The sequence below is a fragment of the Epinephelus moara genome, chromosome 1 (assembly GCF_006386435.1).
Source record: "Epinephelus moara isolate mb chromosome 1, YSFRI_EMoa_1.0, whole genome shotgun sequence".
Classification (NCBI taxonomy): Eukaryota; Metazoa; Chordata; class Actinopteri; order Perciformes; family Serranidae; genus Epinephelus; species Epinephelus moara.
Window position 1 is genome coordinate 27893411 of NC_065506.1, and position 20990 is coordinate 27914400.

General features: G+C 41.5%; 1 protein-coding gene across 2 annotated transcripts in view; it reads left to right on the forward strand.

Moving 5' to 3' along the window:
• dennd2b (DENN domain containing 2B) overlaps positions 1-20990 on the forward strand; it is a 64334-nt gene that overhangs the window by 25317 nt on the left and 18027 nt on the right. For both annotated transcript variants that reach the window (XM_050069966.1, XM_050070050.1), the window contains 11 exons: positions 567-712; positions 8345-8466; positions 10551-10766; positions 11153-11249; positions 11424-11468; positions 12445-12629; positions 13789-13898; positions 15204-15273; positions 17653-17730; positions 18829-18969; positions 19104-19252. In XM_050069966.1, the coding sequence (XP_049925923.1) occupies positions 567-712; positions 8345-8466; positions 10551-10766; positions 11153-11249; positions 11424-11468; positions 12445-12629; positions 13789-13898; positions 15204-15273; positions 17653-17730; positions 18829-18969; positions 19104-19252 (1359 nt within the window). The remainder of the gene's footprint in view (positions 1-566; positions 713-8344; positions 8467-10550; positions 10767-11152; positions 11250-11423; positions 11469-12444; positions 12630-13788; positions 13899-15203; positions 15274-17652; positions 17731-18828; positions 18970-19103; positions 19253-20990) is intronic.

Genomic DNA, 20990 nt, shown 5'->3' on the forward strand with positions numbered 1-20990 from the left:
GCAGCAATGCGGACCCCGAACGTCTTGGCAGCTGAAGTTGTATGTCAAGCAAGAATGGGAAAGAATTTCACTTTCAAAACTTCAACAGTTATTGTCCTCAGTTCCCAAACACTTACTGAGCATTGTTAAAGGAAAAGGTGATGTAACCTAGTGGTAAACATGCCCCTGTGCCAACTTTTTTGGAACTTGTCGCAGGCATCAAATTCAGAATGAGTGTATACTTCTAGAAAAAAATAGTACGTTTATGAGTTTGAACATGAAATATCTTATCTCTGGACTGTATTCAATTGAATATAGGTCAACAAGAATTTGCAAATCATTGCATTCTGTTTTTATTTATGTTTTACACAGCATGCCAACTTTTTTGAACTGGGGTTGTTTTAAACATGCACCCTCCTATACCTACAACCTCAGCCTCAGTGTCTCTTTGTATCACATCCTCTTTATCCAGTTACTCACTCACCTGAGGTCCCCCGATCTCATTCACTGACACTTGGTGACTTTCTTCCGTGTAATTATGTGTATGTGACTATGTAACATCTTACATTCTTTTCATTTCTTCCCAGGGAGTCGTGTGAGTCGGAGGATGCTACGAGTCTGCCATCTTCATATCCGTCCTCACCCACAGAGAATGGCACGCTAACCACAGACACACGGAGCCGACCAACTTCCAAAAGCACTTTAGAGGAAAATGCCTATGAGGACATAGTAGGTAAGCGCACTGGTTCACTGGCTTTGAAAACAGGAGAGAGGACCTTTATGTCACTTTGATCAGTCACTAGTTTCTGTCTGACACGGTTCAAATACTCAGTTAGTTGATCAACATAAAACTAATTGGCAACTTCTTTTGATAAATGATTAATTGCACAAGTAACTTTTTAAAATGAAAATGACTTAAAGGGGCAAAAAGCGAAATCGTTTCACCGCTAGGTTTGCTGTTGTGCACTGCCTGTAGACCAAAACAAAGTGTGTCATGAGCCACACCTCCCTCTACCTCTGCTCTCTGCCTGGCGGGCTCACGACTCCGGCTCACGCAGAAGAGTAGGAACGTTAGTGTTAGCTCCTGGAGTTAGCACTAGAGCTACTACGGCTACTGGAGTAACTTACAGCTATGGAGCGCTTCTACCAGCTCTTCTAGTCACTGAGCCTCGCCTCCATCTCAGCAAATATATTACATTTATTACAGGGACCATCATCATTGAAGTAGGCAGGGAAATAGCTAAACACAGCCCGTCAGACTGCCCGCCGGGCTACATTTTACAATGCTAATTGCAAATGTTAGCTGGGCTGCCGGGCTACTCACCTAACACAACCGTAACGCCTGACCCATTGCTGGGACCGAGCCGCTAATAACTCCGGACATTAACCCATGCTACGATTGTAACATTAAATTTAATTGAATCGACATAGCGACATGTGCTTAACGTTACTGTAACACTAATTAAAACAGACCTTTGACTCCGCCATTTCACTTCGAAAATACGCGCTGCCTTTATAGGGAGGGAGGGCCAAGGGCTCCGAGAGCCGGGGGGCGTGGGGGTGGGGATTCACATGAACGTACATGAACGCCCAGCTGGACTGGCTTGTAAACAAGGGGCTGGAGACCAACACAAAGAGAGGTTGTGTGAGGTCATGCTATACTCCAGATGAAATTACACCTCTAGTTCTTCACATAGCAATTTTTTAATTCCTTCAATCTAGAAATTATGAATTTCGCTGATTGCCCCTTTAATATTTCTGGTATTAGCTTCTTGAATGTGTATATTTGCTGGTTTTAGGCCCTGATCAGATAGAGTGTGTTTTGCAGGGTTTAAAGCGCTAGATGCACCACGCCGCTTTTTTTGTTGAGGCCTACCCTGATCAGACAGAGCGCTTTTTTCAGCTTGCTCCTTCTTTTTTTTAATTGTTACTGGGCAACCACTGAATCATCTGTCCTTGGCTTCACGGCTATTTTGCTCTGAAGTGAACTCATCTTAAAATCTGCATTAAAAATCTACATGCTTGTACATGAGACCCGCAGATAGAGGAGAAATCACAGGGAGTGCCACCAGCTGGTCCAGGAGCTTCGCCTTTTAGGATGAATCGAGTACAGTTTGGCAATCTGCTGTGAGTGGTCAGACCTGATTACAGGTGTTAAAAAGTTAGAAAGTAGTTAAGCCCACAATTTTTTCAGGTATATCTTGTAGCTTGCCTAGTAGGGCCACGTTAGCTTAACACGCTACCACTTGTTGTCATCGCCAGCGGCTAATTAATGTGGCTGGACAATGGGAAAAAACGGCAATGACGCTAGACACTTTTTACGTTAAGACTTGAAGTTTTTTCAACCCAAGGCATTCAGGGAGCTCATGCAAAAACTCAAGGAGCATAGAGCGGAAAAGCACAAGGCACTCAGCAATGAAAAAGCAACAAACAAAATGCTTCACTTTAATTGAAAGCCATTACAAAGAGCCACCCCAGGCTGCTGAAATGTGTTCTGTTTGGCAGGTATTTAGTCTTGCATGACATTAAACTGAATGTCTTTGTGTTTTGGACTGTTGGTCGCCCAAAACAAGACATCTGAATACATCAGATTGGGCTTTTGGAAGATGTGGATGGACATTTTTTTTTTAATGGTTTTCTGATATTATGGGCCAGACAAGTGATTGATTGAAAGAGGAAATAATTGTCAAATGAATTGATAGTGGAAAGAAATGTTAGTTGCTGCCCTGAAACAGTTCAGTGCACCTCATACCTAAACAATCATGTGATTTTTAGATACTGGTTATAAGTAGAGTTGTAATCTGAAAGTTGTCCTTCAAAGGTCAAGATGAAACATTAAAGTTACTCAGCTGTAACTCATTGACTCACACACTGTGAGGGAGTATTTATGACACATATGTTGTATTTATGACTTCAGCTTTACTGACGTGTTTACTGTAATTGACAGTACTGACACTTAGATTAAATATAAGGTGACATTTCCTTCTATGAGAAGATCTTAACTTCCAAATAAGAAAATGTGTTAGTTTGTGTTCAAAACCTTCTACAAAGAATAAAAACATACATAACATGGTTATTTTGAATGCAACAGTGACCTTAGAAGACAGTAGGCAGATGTTTTAGTGAAAGTGATAGCCCCATGCAGCATGGCCTAATGAAATAAAACTGTGAGAGTAGCTCCTCCTGCATCTGCCTCATGTAGACTTTCAGCCTGAGTGTGAGATTAATGGACAACATGTGGTTGTATAGGTTGTATTTTGCTGTAAAGGCTGTCTGGTCGTCTACCAAACTTGCGGTAAAGAAGATCTGTATTTTGATCGTTGAACATCAGCATTCCACAGTGGCACGTTTTGTGTCTTGCTGTACACAGGATCGACTCAAGTGTTCTCGAATGTGAGATAATGTGTGTATGAAATGCTGGTCTTGTTGAGGAGCCAAATTCCTTTCCACTAGCAAATGACCCCAGGCCTTCTGCCCGGTCCAATTGCCAGCTCCCCCAGTGCATACTTAATGTGGTGGAAATGTGTGTCAGTGTGAGTATGGTCTCATGATGAAGCTTGAATTTCAGATCCAGTAAAAAGTTTTCACGCTGTGAAATATTCTTCATGATAAAAACTCTGACCAAATAAGGTTATGAAGTATTACATTACATCATGGTTATTTCTACAAGTAGCTGCATTGTTCTCAAATCGATGATCAGTGTTGTGCTCACTTTCGTTTTTTTTTTGTCTTTTGAAGCTGAGGATGTGCAGTCGTCTCAGGGAGAGCGTCAGGGCATGCCTGATTTTCATGTGAATCCCAACAAAGTCCCCATTGTTCACCCAGCACTGTGAGTGTGTAGTTTGCAGTTTGGAGACACAACTTTTGCCAGTCCCTTAGTTCCTTGACAAGGACATTGTCTTTGAGCAAATTTGAAATTGCTCCAGCTATTTCAAACAAAGCTTTCAAACATGAGTCCTTATGGAGGAGAGCACTGGTTTCCACTACCGCTATGCACAGTGGTTTACAGGTCAGATGATCCATGTGAGAAGCAACCACAGCAGTAAATGAGCCATGTTTTGGTCCCTCTGTGCCCCTATTTTAACAGGCATTTCATACAGAGAACCAGAAAAAAACATGTTGGCTTCCTCAGCCGCCTTTGTGGGACATTCATTTGGTACCTGTGCTTGATGCCAGATGTTTACCTTAAGTGATCTGTAACCCGTGCAACAGTGTTTCTAGAGCTGAATGATGGATTGTGATATTAGGGGACTGTTTTAAGTGCTTTTGACGAGTGTGGTTGATACATGGAGTGTCAATGAGTGATCTGTTTACAGGCAAATGAATTACACCCTGTGCTAACACGATGATTCAGCTGTCTGCATCATCGTCTTGTTCAAACTCCCAGCTTTGTGTTCGCTGACGTAGTTTTCCCAAGTGTTTCCTGCTCAGGGGCCCTGTCTACACATGTATAGATATCTTTGAAAATGGGTATTTTTCCCCTCCTTTACAAAACATAATTCTGTCCACACAACCTTTATTTTACAAGATATTTCTGTCGACACTAGAGCACAGAAACAACTCCAAATGCTCGCCGGCATTGGCTGTCTTCAGCCGTCTCCCTCATCATCATAAAGGTAGTTAAGTATACAGGCTAACGTTACCTATTTACCAACTGGAGATATCATTACTGTTGATTCCTGTTCAATTAAAAAGGATAAAGGAGCTCACTCAAACATACCAGTGATGCTCTGGACATACAAAAGTTTTTCCTCCACTTCTCATCGACAACAATCCCAGTCTCGACAACAACCCCACCATCTGCTAGTTGGGCCGTGCCGTCAAATTGGCAGATGGTGGGACAGAAACCATCGTTTCTGGCTGACTTTAAACTGTGGACGCTGAGGTGGAGCAGAAGCATTGGGTGTACCATACGCCTCCATTTGTCCGTGAAGTGGTTCAGTAATACTAAGTTTAAGTGTTAAGTTAGATCAAGCAGTGGTAACAAAACTGGTAGTCCGCCATTGTTGTTCCTGTTACTAGCATATACTCATTACACAAAGCAACAATAGGCATGTGTGAATTGAAAAGATTACTCTGTCCCCACAGACACACAGTAACTGGAGTTTTGAGAAATCTGCAACTTAGAAGGCGTTTCTTTTAATGACCTGAAACTAAAACGAAAATATCTGTACATGTGTAGACAAGGCCTTACTCTTGTGAATAAATGTAAGCGACTATCTAGCGCCCCGATCACACAGAAAGCATTTTGCAGGTTGCAAAACACAAGGCGCTAAGAATGAGGGTGGATCACAGGGAGAACCACCAGTTGGTCCAGGAGCTTCGCCTCCTTGATGGCTGTTTCCAGGCATATTTTAGGATGACTCGGGGACAGTTTGACAACCTGCTGTCTATTGTTGGGCCGTACAGCTCTGGGTATGTTGCAACCACTTCCACTAGTTTCTCGTCCATTGTTTACCAACTGTAAACTTGTTGTTGTGACCACCACAGAAGGCCCGCCGCCTCTCAAATCATCTGATTGGACAATGGGAAAAAAGATGACGGAAAAGAGATGGCATGGGGTGTTTTTTTCAACTCGAGGAGTTCAGAGCACTGCGGCAAAAATGCCAGTAGCAATGCAAAAACCGTGAGCAAAAAGCTTCATTCTCATTAAAAACAACTACTAAAAGGCACCTCCAGCTCCCTAAACCCCTTCTGTGTGATTGGGGCCTAGTGCATGTAGTGAGTGATTCAGTTTTTAATAAAGCTACACTCACACAGCTACATACACAGCTGGACCTGTGATCCTGTTATCCTTTGGTTTAAAATGTGCCATGTGAATTCTCCTACGTACTTTCACTAGTGTGGTCACAAGCAGCCTTCATGATGGACACACTGTATGGTTTGTGGTGCCACCAACTGTTTTTACTAAACTGTAACCTATTTTTTCATCCTATGCACATTCCTGTTTTACGACTGAATCGGTGAGCGGTGCCACTATACTTTAGCTCGTCCACTTTATAGTGTAAGCTGATACTGACGCTGTTGGTATAGTTTGTTCTGTGCCTCGCCCTGCCCAGAGAGCCCATTGTGTACACAGAAATGCACAATCACAGTGTGCAGCCGAGGTGTGTCCACTCCCTGCATAATACTGTGTGTCTGGGGGTGTGTTACAGAGAGATCTGGATGTTTGTAATCAGAGGAGTAGATTAGTACCCTCCAGTACATAAGCAGCTATGCAGACATATCATTTTCCCAGCAGGTTCTCATTACAGTATTGCTTCAGTTTAATGGAGTTGCAGCACAACGTGGGGTCACACTAAGCCCTCTTATTCTGCTCCTCAGCTTTAATGATGCACAGAAAATCACTTCAGTGCACTAATTTACTGTGTGACACGACATAAGGCTCTGAGGAGCCCTGGCAGTATGTGTGCGTGGGTGTATTTACCTCGGACAGGTTCAATAATTAACCTTAAAATAGATAACTGAACAAAGCTGTGCCTGTGGGTTACTCTAAGATGTTTTTAAAACACACACTCATTGTTTGAGATGCCGAGTTCACCGGGTTTTCCACTAATATACTCAGGAAGAAGGAGCACAGCTACCAAATAGATTTCTTCTTCTTTTCCTTTCTACTGACAGATAACACTGCTTTTCTTTCTTTGAAAAAGTTCCCCTCATGCATTTCGACGCCATCTGGCTCTGTTTTTATTCTTCGCTTTGGTTTCTTCACTTTCTCACAACCTTTTTCAGACCTTGCCAAAAAGCTATTCTCAGAGCACATGTCTGAATAGACATGGACTGTGGCGTTACACAAGTTTTCTCTTTATTGAAGTTGGCCCTCTGCCAGGTGACATCAGTGAGAGCTGCGCAGCGCTCTGTAATGTTCCTTTTCTTTCCTTTTCTGCTATCATTTAGTCACTGAAGTGCATCTAAAGAGCAGTGGCGACGTCTGTGTTCATTGTAACTTCTTGAGACACAGTGATGCATTTAAAAAGATGTTTGTCTTTAAAATCAGTTGACAGTTTAGACGCTCGTCTGAGTTTAAACTGTGGTTTTTAAACCTTATTGCCTGTGCCTTATTTGCAAGTCCAACATATGTTAAAGCACATGGCATGCATGTTTTTTTTTGTGTATGTGTATTTCAACAGTTATTATTAACCATAAATGTGAACCTTAAAGGAGCAGTGTGTAGGTTTAGTGGCATCTAGGGTGAGGATTGCAGATTGAAACCAGCTGAAACTTTTCCTATGTGCCAAGTATGAACTCCTGGTTAGGATTCCTTCTGTGTTTATTGTTTAGGAGGTTTTTGCCGGAAGCTGAATTATCTGCAGAGGTCTCCTCCTCTCCAAAGCAAACAGACCAGGTGATTAGAACCAGTAAAAACACTGAACAAAGCAGTTTCATGTTGCAAATCAGTGTTTCTCCGATGCTGTTCGGCTCATCACAGACGTGCTGCTAGCCTAGCACCTGCTAATGTGTGTTCACCTTTTTTCTGCAGTAACTTCAGAAGTTCAGACGTTCAGGGTTTTTTTTTTTAGCAGGAGCTGAATTATCTGCAGAGGTCTCTCTCTCTTCAGAACAAACAGATCTGATGATTTAAACCATTGAAAACACTGAATAAAGCAGCTTCATGTTAAAAATTAGTGTTTTTCCAAAGCTGTTCGGCTCATCGGGGAGGGGTTGCTAAGTACAGTGGCTGACACAAAGACAAAAAAATGCGAAAACACGAGTGGCCCTATCTAGAGCCAGTATTTGATTTGTCCATTCAGGGCTACTGTAGAAACAAGTCTGTGTAACATGGTGACTTTGTAGACGACCCTGCTTCATATGCAGATATAAACAGCTCCTTCTAAAGTGAGGAAAACACAACAATTCCTATTTTCAAGTGATCATACTCGAATACTCGAATGAAAACATACTTTCTGTATTCCATTTTTGCCAGTATAACCCCCTAAATCCTACACACTGGCCCTTAAAAATATAACTCCTCTAAGTCTAAGTCTAAGAAGATGATCCTCCTCCTTCTCTCACAGCAGACAGTTGGCATGCCTGGACAGTGACTCACCAGCAGTGTTGTGTCCAGAAGTTTCAGCTGGGCCCACTGGGGCCTGTGGGGCCCATTGCCAACAGTAACTGTTTTGAAAAAAGGGAGTTCACTTGAGCCAGCCGGGAGCGACCTTTGACTTACCTTTCATGACTCATCTCTTTTCCGACTAACTATAGGGAGGCCCTCTTGTGCCTCTGACACGTTTCCCTGGCCCTGTTCACCCTTTTTGACCCCAGTCTTGTCTGTTTTCTGTTGAAAACATCCTCTGTCTGTGGACAGTTGCTGCTGTCTGACATTATATTTGAGCTGCACTGAATACTGACTTCATCCCCACAGAGAAGGAGAACCCATATGAGGATGTTGACCTGAAGCGGAAGAGTTTGGGTCGGAAGTCGTGTCTGGTGGAGAGCAACAGATCGTGGACCACCATGGACAGGAAGCTGAACTCTCCACCTCAGGTAAGAAGTCACAAGTCTGTTGGGATCAACAATACTGATGTGTTTTCCTGTAGTAAACATAACATATGTTCTCCTGTTGTAATGTGAATCCCCTCATTAGGTGTTAGTGCCTGGACAAGATCTTTTAAAGAATCTCGCACCTCACTTCTGTCACTACAGGAAACAGTTTGATATGTTTAGACCTGGTGATTCTCCACAGAAAGGCCCATCTGGCCTCCTCACTTAGAAACACTTGTCTCACGCTACAAAGGGAAGACACCTATGGTTACCGATGGTTTAATAGTCCAGCAAATGCTCCTTGAGCAGTTACGTTGTCAGGAATTTAACGCGAGAGAAACTACTGTATCTGTTTATAGTGCAGCCAAACAAACTCATGTAATTTAGATCAAGAAGTCAGTCACTAAGCTGCTTTTTTCCCACCATGACAATAGTTTTCTACAAAGGCAGGGCACAGCAAAGTATGCTACCTTGTTGAGGAGTTGTAGGTTTGCAGCCCGTCACCCTGCAGCTCTTAATCTAACAGCTCTATGTGGCTGGTCCTTCTATCAGCTTAAAGGAATACTTCATCTCCCAAGTGACCATTTGTTTATCAGTCACTCACCCCATGTTACTTTGAATTTGGGAAGAATTCTGTATTGTTTTTTTCATGCCTCCACAGTGAATAAAGAATCCAAAAACTGAGAAAATTCTGGATGAATTGAAGTCATAGGGGTCCAAGTTTAACAGCAGTAAAACTATATTAAAACATCTGTTTAGAAACAATCACACAACTCGTGCAGTATAATCCAAGTCTCATTTATCCAGTTATTCCTTCTCAAACAGACAGCCCTTTCTTTTAAGTGACTGAACTACAGGTAAACTAATCTACGCTCACTTCAAAGCCAGACTCCATTGACAGCATCAGAATTTTTATCTCATCCCCAACAACACAGGAGCTGCTGCTCTACCACTGCCTCAATCAGTTAGTTTGTGTTATTGTGTGACTTTGATGAATCAGAACTAACCCTTTAAAACACCAAAGTAATTGTTCCCTTTATTTTCTCTCAGCGTAACACAGAGTGAGTAATTGATATACAAATGGTCGTTTGCAGGGTGAAGTATTCCTTTAAAGTGACCACGCTTGTTTTCATTTTTGATGAGTCGCCTCTGTGAGCGCTAACCTCCGAGACAAATGCATTTCCTGTGACTGCTTCGCCATAATAGCCACCCTGTGTTCCCGTTAATGCTTGTAATTCTTTTAATGTTTGATTTGCTTAGACAGTCACCTAATGGAGCTCTGATTCAGTGTAAAGAGAGTGAACAGTAAACAGTAAGGCTGATGTCCCTGAGATAAAATTAGAAGTTGTAGCGCTGGATTATATATGTGCATTATGTTGTGTAAATCCCCTGTTCATTAGGCAGCAATTGGGATCTGGCACAGGAATGGTGGACCCCGCCACTAACACTTAAAACTACTGCATATTTTACCTTAAAATGAGGGTTTGACCTCATGGAACTCTTAAAAAGTGTAACATAAAGTGGAAGTTTTGTTCACACAATGTAATGGCTATAGAATAATGAAACCATCAGCGAGTAGATTGGTTCTCTATAAGCCTCACTTTGACTATGCATTTCTATCTTTCATTGGGTACAAACTCCCTGGGAAATGAAGGCTTTTACAGCAAAAAGGAAGTGCGTCAACCATTGAGCAACCAAAACAGGAAGAGGATAGTGCTTTTGTTATCCCCAGTAGCTATCGAGAGCTATTCCCAGATACTAATGAGTATCGGTGTTAGTTCTTTGCAGTTACTATTCCTAGTAGTGGAAATGGTGGACTGCGGTGCAGCCAAAGTAACTGTGGAAAACAAAATGCAGCGCGTCTTGTGTTCTTGGTAGCTGTTAGGCTCTGAGAAAAATGGAGAGTGATCTGGATGCATTTGCAAAAACAATAATACTACTCGGAAAGTCGGGGGGAGTTTAAGTGTGGTGTTCCTACTTTAAAGGAAAATATCGTGAATGAACGCACTTGGTTGACTATTTTTAAAAAGCTTACAAATAAGTGGAATAAATAAACCGACCTCTCCATGTTCTTTCTCTCTGACTAGTTGCCTTCCAAACCCAGTAGCCAGTCCCTACGCCTCCCTGGTCCATGTGACAGGAAGAGCCACCGGATGTCACAGTTGTCCAAACGCTACAGCCACGATGAAAGGCTGCTGCTCCACCAGAGGGGTGTATCAACGTCACCTTGTGGCCTGCTGGATGATAGCCTCTCTAGCACCAGTGATACTATGGCCTCACACAGGCACTGGAGGATCCCCAAGGTACACACTACTAGATCCTACACAAACACCTGCACTAAGTCCTTGCAGAGCTCCGACTGTGCTCTCTTTCCTGTCCTGCTTCACAGACCAGCTCAGGTTTCTGTGGGCACCGAGTCAGAGGCAGAGCAGCTCTGGATCACTTGTAACTCCTCAGTTTGGAAGAGACATTTTCAAAACACAGTGCCTTGATGGGCTTTATTACCACTTGGGTTTCTCTTGTGGTACTTTTTCTCAAGAACTTGCATTGAAGCTTTTCAGTAACCCTTAAAGCACAGCACTGTATTACTTTTGGCCAGGAACACCACGTACTTCTTCTATACTTAGGATCAAAAGAAACAAAACTTCAGATCCCCCAACAGAGAACTTCCTCTTTCTAATGTTTACAGCTGGTCCAGAGGATCAACTCCATTTACTGCACTAAACGTGGGAAGAAGAGGCTGAAGAAGCTGTCCATGTCCAATGTTGAGACTGCATCTCTGAGAGGTAAGGGCTCTCTTTATTCCCTTTATCCACTGGCCAGATAAGCGAGTAAATATTTGCGTCTCAGCCACCCACATAGAGTTCTTGCTGTGTCCTTCTTGTGACATAAACACATGTTTGTGAAATTGCCCTCTGACCTGTAGAAAACGTTCTTGTCTGTCTCATGTCTGCCTCCAGATGACAACAGTGAGAGTGAGAGTGACTCTGATGACAGGTTCAAAGGTGAGTGACCACAGCATTTATATTTGCAGTGGTTAGGTGCTACAATTCCATCAGCTCTGAAATGTTTTGAGCTGTTTTTCTCAGTAGTTGTGCAACAGCTTCCCAGTTTTGTTTTTAACAAGTGACCCTGCATTTGCCATATGCAGGGATTATTAGTAAACCACACAACATTTATCTCCTGTCTCAGTAACAGGAATACTTATGTGATTTAGTGATGTTTTCTCTCTGTTTTGGAGTGAGAGTGTTGGAGATATTGGCCGTAGAGATGTCTGCCTTCTCTTGAATATAATGGAACTAGATGACGCTCGGCTTGTGCTGCTCAAAGTGCCAAAAAAAAAAAAAAAAAAAAATTCAACAGCAATGTCTGTTTCAAAAATCATGATGTGGTTACTCAAGATAATCCACAGACCTTGTTGTGAGCAGTTTCATGCAGGAACTATTTTCTTTCCACTGAGCTACTCTTGTTAACTGTATCACTGCGCAGAAGGAAGTGTGCATCTACTCATGATTGAGAGGCTCTTGCTTGTGACAGCGCCAGATGTAAACATTAATGGTGTCCTCCTCGGCTGAGCTCTAACGATTGCTAGCTCAGCGGTGCTAGGTGAGCTAGCAGTGGATGTACGCTTTCTTCTGTGCAGTGGTTGGCGGGTGTACTTCAGCAGAAAGAAAATAGTTTGTACATGAAACTGCTCACAACAAGGTCTGTGGATTATCTTGAGTCATGATTTCCAGAAAAAGACATAGTTGTTGAAATTTTTACAATTATTTCTTTGGTGCTTTGAACACCACAAGCAGAGTGCCATCTAGTTCCATTGTATTTGAACGAAGGCAGGCATCTCCACGGCCGATTTCTCCAACACTCTACAACTCACACCCAAACAACCTAGACTGTTAATTATTACTACAGGTAAAAGAAGAAATTTGCATTTTGGATTTCGGGGTGAACTCTCACTTTAATGTTTGTTTCCTTCCTCAGCTCACACCCAAAGGTTGTTGAAACTGCAGTCCATCCTGCGACGTGCCCCCAGCTACCGCACGCTGGAGCTGCAGCTCATCGAGTGGCAGGAGAGAGAACTCTTTGAGTATTTTGTGGTTGTGTCTTTAAAAAAGAAACCCAGCAAAAACTCCTACTCCCCAGAGGTCACCTACCAGTTCCCCAAGGTAAAAGCATGACATGTATAACTGAATAAATCCCATAAAATGCATCAAAGGACCTCAAGTGTTTTAGCTCAGGAATTAGAAATCAGAAATACGATGCATCACTGTTACACTGTCATCCAAATCTTACACTGGGTGAGAGACATGTTATTATAATTCTTTAGACTAATGCTGTTGACAGCAAGGAGTGACTTTAAAAACACCTGCTGTGGTGTGTTAGTCTGTTCAGATGACTGCTTAAGATGGCATGGTTTGGGAACATGTCAGCCCTAAAGCTGAATGTAATCAATTTGTAGTTAAAAGCCAAGAACTTATTATTTTGATAATAGTAATTTTGATGAGCAGATCAGCAGAGCTCATACACATCATGTAATATGTGTCAGCAGAACAGACAGCAGCTTTCAAAACTTGACACAATTAATGACAGTTAATAATGTGTGAGTAAGTGGAGACGATGGTGGAGATGAACTGTTGATTTTCACAAACACATGTAATCCGGTTAAGTCATATTTGGACAGTCCGGAAGATGTAAATGTTAATTCCACCGGAAAAGCAGGCCAGAGTTATCTAGAAATAACTTGCCAGAACAAGATCTGACTGTGTACTGTGGGCTTTCCCGCTCTGAGCTTTTAGTTATGGATTACTACAGAAGTGTGTGTGCTGAAAATGATGACGATGATGTGTTACGTCAGACGGTCACCCATGCCAATTTTTTTTTTATTTCAACTGAAGTAAAAATCTAAATTTATATGAGCTGTTCACACTTGATTGAGCAGGTTGTTGACAATTTAAAGCTGTCCTGGTAATTAAGATCTATAATAACATAGAGCCCGGGGAGTCTGGGAGCCTGCTCACAGTTAAAAATAACAGGAACCATTTCTGCTGCAGGGAAGTGTTTTTAGTTATTCCAAGATATATTTTAAAGTTATTTAAGATTTGGTTCCTCAGAAGTGTCCTGCGGGAGAAGTACATCTCTGCCAGCCAGGGGAAACACTCACTCTGTTGAGTTAATAAGAACCGTAGGGGGCAAAGGTTTAACCTTGTATGGGAGAAATGGTTGTCTGGTCATCTATTGGTCACGCTAACATCCATGGGGATCTTGTAAAAAAGACACAGTTATCTGAAGGAGAATGAGCTGACTGAAATTCCTCTCCTCTCACAGCTAGAGAGGCCCACCAAGCAGATGAGGGAGGCAGAGCAGAGACTCAAAGCCATTCCTCAGTTCTGTTTCCCAGATGCAAAAGACTGGAGTCCTGTATCTGAGTACGCCAGGTATGGTGAAGAATCTTTGTAATTCAGTGATTTGTTTTTACTAGCTGGTCTATTTAAAGGTCCAGTGTGTTGGATGCAGTGACATCTATTAGTAGTAACTATGTTTTCATTATTTTATTATCACCTGAAAATAAGAATTGTTGTGTTTTTGTTACCTTTGAATGAGCCGTTTATATCATACAATATGGAGAACGTCCTCCTCCACAGAGTCCACCGTGTTGTTCTACAGTATCCCAAAAAGGACAAATCAAACACTGGCTCTAGAAAGGGGCACTCGCATTTTATATTCTTGTGTCATCCACTGTAATTCTCCTACACGCTTGGCACAAGGGAGTTTAAGTTGTGCAACCTCACCAATAAATGCCACTAAATTCTACACACTGGAGCTTTGGAGGTGCTCCAGCAATGTAGCATTGCATTTCCATATAGTTGGGGGGCTTGTGAGAGACTTTATTAACATAAAGAATAGCAACACTAATCTGCCCTAATAATTTTTTCCACGTTAGTTTTAGGACATGTTGATTTTCAGGCAAGGCGTCCTGATAAATATATATTTGGTGTTTTGATATCCGCTTGTAAAAAGGCCCTCAATTCAATTCAATTTAAATTTGCCCCAGAGGGCTATACAGTATTTGACAACCTGTGTCCTTGTACCCTCACAGTGATAAAGGGAAAACTCTCCTTCAAAAACCCTTTAACGGGGGGAAAATATAGAAGAAACCTCAGGAAGAGCAACTGAGAACAGTAAACAATCCATATAACAAACATTATTCAGGACCACAAGGTGCTGACTACTTCCTGAACCCCCCGTAATACAGGAGTGGATAGATTTAGTGAATGCTATCTGTCATGGATTGATTACAGCTGGACAGATTTGTGGATGTATTGACTGAATGACCCTATGATGCTGTTTATTTGTGCAAGCATTGATTTCTATTCTGCTTTTTCTCAAGTCTCCCTCTGATATAATTTTCATTGTTCTTATGTGCACACTTACTCTCTCACAAAATGTGTAAGTTCCTAAATTATTAAAAAATCCGAACAGCAGGAGAAATAATTTTCCATCTATCCTGATGTATGTTTTGTAATATAAACTTCTGTCCCAAAGTAAAGAATTAAAAATAAAAGAATAGTAGAAATAAAAGCAGCAGAAGCAGATATCTTAACATCTAGCCCCTGGGGTTAATTAAATAACTCTAGATTTATCCAACACACCCATAAAACAAATCCGAAGCGTCTTAAGTGTAATTGTCTTCATGTGTATTTGTGTCAGTCTCATGTGCGTACATTTGTTTTTTGCTACAGTGAGACCTTCTCCTTCATGTTGACTGGAGAGGACGGCAGCAGGAGGTTTGGGTACTGCAGACGCCTGCTGGTAAGCCACCGTTCAACCCCTCTTCCTCTGCTCCCTGTTCACACCCTGCTGAGCCCTGTTTGTTGTGACAGACCTTTTTTTATGTGAACATGTGATACAGTTTTCCTCTGGGGCCGCTGATACATACCATCCACACTGGCAGGAAACAGATCATGTAAAGCACAAAAAGCAAAGAAAAACAGTGCTCATGAGCAAAACAAAAACAAAACTGCATGAGTGTGGTTTAATATTAAATATGTGAAACTGTTATACATTTCAATTCAAAATGAACAGAAAGGAACACAGTAGCTACACACTATTTAAATAATGTTAATACTGCAGACACTCAGCCATAGTCATAAAGTGTGTACAAATATAATAAGTTATGTTAAAAATGCAGTTAGGATTGAGTCATTGGGTTTAATGAGAGTTTCCCAGGAGAGGCGAAACAAAGACAAACCATGAAAAATCCTAACGTTGTCATTGTGGAGCATTTCCTCTTCATAATGAGTCCGGAGTGCACTTTGAAGTTTTTTTGTTGAGCTTCCCATTTAGCTTGCGGGCAGAGCGCATGACTGTATGGGATTCTGTGAATGTGGTGGTGATTTTGTTTGCCGTTTGGTATTTCTGAGTATGTTTACAGTACCTCAGTGTGTACGTTCTCAGAGGTTTACTGGGAGTGTCTTCACTGCTGTGAATGTGTGTGTGCTGGATGACCACCAGATGTTTTAGTGAATTCTTGGACCAGACAAAAAGATGTTTTCAAACCTGACCTGCTGTGTTGATCTGAGGTTCATCTTGATAGAAGCAGATTTTAATGAAGGTAGAGGAAGAGGTGAGCTGCTCTCCTCCAGTAACTTTGTTTCCTCCCCGACCAGCCGTTGGCAGTAACAGAGCATTCCTGAGGACTTGAATCAAGCTCCACATAGTTGATTTAATCATCCATTTGGAAAAGCGGAGGAGAAACAAGAGGAGAAAATTGTATACCTAATATGGACAAGTGGATTGGCGGTTCTTGAGTGCTTGTGCTCATTTGTGTCTGTGTGTTTGAGTGTCTGCGTCTCAAAGCACATAATGGTGTGTGAGTGTACAGAGGACGCTAGATATGATCAGCAGGAGCAGATAAACCACCTGTGTTTAGGAAGTCTGTATCCACATAAAAGACTTTCACCTCAGATCGCAGCTGAGATTTAAAGACTAAAAAAGCCTCTGTATTTAAACAACTTACCTACACATGATATTATCATGGTCTACAGGTCTACAGGTAAATAAAGGTCTATGACTCTTTATTTATTTGTATTTAAATTAGTTAAATTTCACACAGTTGACATTGATCAGACTTTTTTTGCACTGGTTCTTTGACGTAACTTTTTGTCATATTTGCTGAACTTGTCACTACATCCACACGGCAGTTCATGAGACAGATGATCTGTGGAAAAAAAAAAAAAATTCCTGTGCGTTCTTGTGTTCCTTATAATGGCCTTACCACGGTGCACTGAAAACAAACATTCAGAGCCGAGGACTCTCCAATGCAGCTGTGAGTCATGTCAATCACTGCTCGTAAACAGAGTTCAAAATGTCAAATTAGGCAGCTCTGCTCAAATATGAATCAAGATTCTGTTACTGCATTGCCTAGTTCTCTACATTTGATCAGTGCTGCCTTGTGTGAGTTTGACCGCAGTCAACAAGCAGTGATTGACATGACTGACAGGTGCCTTAGCGACTCCTCCGCTCTGACTGGTTGTTGCCGTCCACATGCAGTAAGACCATTAGAAATGCAGCAAGGCAAAAGAGTAGGCAGATGAGTATGATTTTTTTTTTCACAGATGATCTGTCTCGTTTAGTGCTGTGCGCATAAAGTGACAGTTTCAGAAAATATGAAAAAAACAAGGCAAATTATTCATCCCGTGAAAAGAAATGTATAAAGTATTTTGTGGCTCTGGAGGAGCTTCTAAAGCCTTAAAATATAACCTTAAAAAGGACGTTAAACTGTGTAAGATTTAGGGGCGTCTACTGGCAGAAATGGTATATAATATTAATGACTATGTTTTCATTAGTTTAAAATCACTTGAAACTAAGAATTGTTGTAATTTTGTTACCTTAGAATGAGGCATATATCCACATACAGAGCGGGTCCTCTTTCACAGAGTCCGACATGTTGTTCTACAGTAGCCTAGAACAGACAAAACAAACACAGGCTATAGATTTGTAAGGCCATTGAGTTCTCCTACTCGTAGTTTGCAACCTCATCACTAGATGCCACTAAATCCTACACACTGGACCTTTAATCTGTCTCTTACAGAATAAATCCCACAATCTGTGTTTGTAGACAGTTTTCAGAACATCTGTGAATGTGTCTGTACAACACCAGTGTCCAATATGTGTTGCTGTCTCTTACAGCCGACTGGGAAAGGACCTCGCCTTCCAGAGGTGTACTGTGTCATCAGCAGACTGGGCTGTTTCGACTTGTTCTCCACGGTGAGTTCAGCCTTTCCCATGTATGTGTATGCACACACACACAAACACACACACACACACACACACACACGTGTACTGTAGACAGTTAGCTACAGTACGCAGACTGTGTGTGGTGTTGTAGCTGTGGTTAACCCGTCTCACAGCTGAAGTAAATGACTTTCAGCAGACCTTCTGCTGAACGCCTGTTCATTGGTAAACCCTATTTCAGTCTCTTTTTTTAACTTCCTGATTTCCCAGAGTAATTGTTTCCTTCACTTTTGTCTCAGTGGTGCTAACACAGAGCAGAGCTGTCACTCTGTTTGACTTTTCCAGCCTTATCTGATTACTTATTAACCCAAAGTGAGTGAGTCCAGACTGTTGAAACAAAGTGGCTGCTCTGTGACATGAAAATAGAAATAACCAAGACAGTGCAAATATACACTGTTTTCATTGTTTAATAATTCACCGGGATGTGATTAAAGGCTGTATGAAGGTTCGGCAAAACATGAAAAATCTGCATTTAATTGTAGAGTTAAAGCAGAGTCATTGTTCACCAGCGAGTTTGTCTAGTTCATCATGTGATATTTTTAGGACCTTCAACAGATAAAAGAGTGGAAAAGAATCCCTCCATTTTGAGAACAGTACAGCAGCAAACCTGAGACAGTCATGGTAAACACGAGAGGAGGAGGAGGTGTTTGCTTTCAGAGGGAGTTGTGTGTGTGAGAGACAGACAGACAGAAAGATGGGGAGGACGAGAGAGGTGATATCATATGACCCTGAAACAAGCGATTCTCCAATCAACTTTCCAGACAGCAGGCAGCTTGGACCTAAACAGGCAGACAGGCACACTGGGTGGAAATTTCCAATCACACAGGCATGGAAAGAAATTAATTTGCTATTTTTCAAAACAGAAATTGAATACTAAGTTCCAGGCAATTGCTAGCACTCAAACACATAGCAATATGTTTCCATAAATTTTGGCCATGGTCAATAACCTTGATGACTGTGCACATTCTTGGCTTTTCATTCAACATGGATAAAAGCCTTGGTTCTTTAAATATTAACAAATTTCCAGAGGAACTTGGTGTGTTGTTGAGGAAACTGTGCTCCCATGTTCAGATCCTGGATGAGGTGGAGCGGCGGCGAGGCGTCTCAGCAGCCCTGGTCTACCCCTTCATGAGGAGTCTGATGGAGTCGCCCTTCCCTGCACCAGGGAAGATTATTAAAGTAAAGACCTTTCTGCCCGGTGCAGGAAATGAGGTCAGAGCCACTTCTTTCACTTCTTTAATTACGCCCATTAGCCAAAATAATTTTAAGATACAGTTGTGTGAAATCTTCTCAGTTAATGAGATCCACAATCTGTAATAAAGTTCCCATTTTTTGTGGTCCTTCAGGTCATCGAACTGAGGCGGCCCACCGACTCCAGACTGGAGCATGTGGACTTTGACAGCCTGTTCAGCTGCCTCAGTGTACGGCAGGTGATACGAGTCTTTGCCTCACTGCTGCTGGAGCGCAGAGTCATCTTTGTGGCTGATAAACTCAGGTGAGGCTCTCAGTTTGTCTAAGCTCCTCTGCAGAAAGACTGTCAACTCCAAAACATGATTTAAAGATAAACTATGCAGGATTTTCATATGAAAAACCAATGCATAGACTTATAAAGAAGTAATCATTCTCAATCATCACTCATGACTCGCTAGAAGTGTGTGGCGGGATATTTATCTGCAGAGACTCTACCCTCTGCCTCTACTTTCTTATTTTCTTCTTATTTTTTTTGCTGGGGATGTTTATGGCTGTGTACTTCCACAACACTCAGGTGAGGTCAGGGCTTTATAAAAAGGTAGCGACCAGGTGCCAGACCATCACAACCAAATATTGTGAGGCAAATCGCCAAATGACAGTAAATCAGGTGTTGGCTTTTACTTTCTCTTTTGTGGGTAAGCGCATTTACAAAAAGCTTTTTCTGCTTTGTTATTTTAGCCCTTGTATATTGCACGCTTTGTATCTGCACCACTCTAACTTTGTATTTTAACTGCTGCACAGCAGTTCCCCCCCCTAGATAAATAAAGTTTTAAGTTATCGTATCGTATCACATTGTAGTGTACTGCATCGCATCATATCGTATCGCATCGCATTGCGTCGCGTCTCGTCTGATCCAACAATCCTGCACAGTTCCATTTAGTTTAGTTATTAGGGCCCTTATTAGCTACTGCATTGCAGCAGCTATACTTCCTGAGATCCACAACAACTTTACATATGTGACAGTTTACAAAACACCTCATATATAACCCTGAACAAAATAACAGGACTAGACTAAAACATTGACGCAAGACAGATCCCAGTAATACAATAAAGAAAATATACTTTTTCATGATTACATTTGGTAAGTAACCGCCAGTTTGGGGCTAAATTTGGCTCTGATTACTTGATAATGCTCAATTATTGTAATATTAGACCAAGTATTTACATAATACTATACATTCACATTTGTATGTTTCCCTACACACATTACATGTGCATTAAAGGAATAGTTCCCAGGAAAACAATATTTTTTACCATGCATGAAGTTCATTACAGTGTATGAATCATATTATATAGGTTCCCTTTTCTTATAATCTCCTTTGGAAACATGAAAATATTGTTAGCATACTAACAAAAAACAATCACCATATAACTTAAAATTAATATAATCAATGTAATTTACCTGTTTTATTTTTGTCACACTGGGTTCTTTTTCCTCTTGCAGTATGAGACATTTGGTCTGTTTGAGCCTTTGTACAAATATTATAGTAAGGTTGCCAAAACACATATTGTGTTTTATGAACAGACCATAATGCCATGGAATAGAAATGTCCCACATTTTTGTCATAATACAAGTTTCTGACAAAAATAATGTAGTATCTGGACCGAGGAACGTGTCCTGGCACACGTGTAGTTTTCCAGAACAGAGAAATATCTCTTCCAAAAACTTTTGACAGACTGCCAGCTTGTTTCCATTTAGACTAATTCAGGCTAATGATGACAGAATTGTAATAACTTGTCTACATACACTTAATACACATAATCGTAGCGCTGTACTGTGGTTTTTGTCAGCTGGGACTTAACAGTTGCACCATCTTTAACTGTATTATTATAATGTATTGATTGGTATCAGAGAGTCAGCCAACAGGTCAGTCAGGTTGTCAGCTGCCAGTTTGGATAACAGAGGAAAAGTGGGTCACACCGATGAGTCACTGCCAGAGGAGGAGAGGGTGGGGCTGATAAGATGCGAAGAGTCCCTGAGG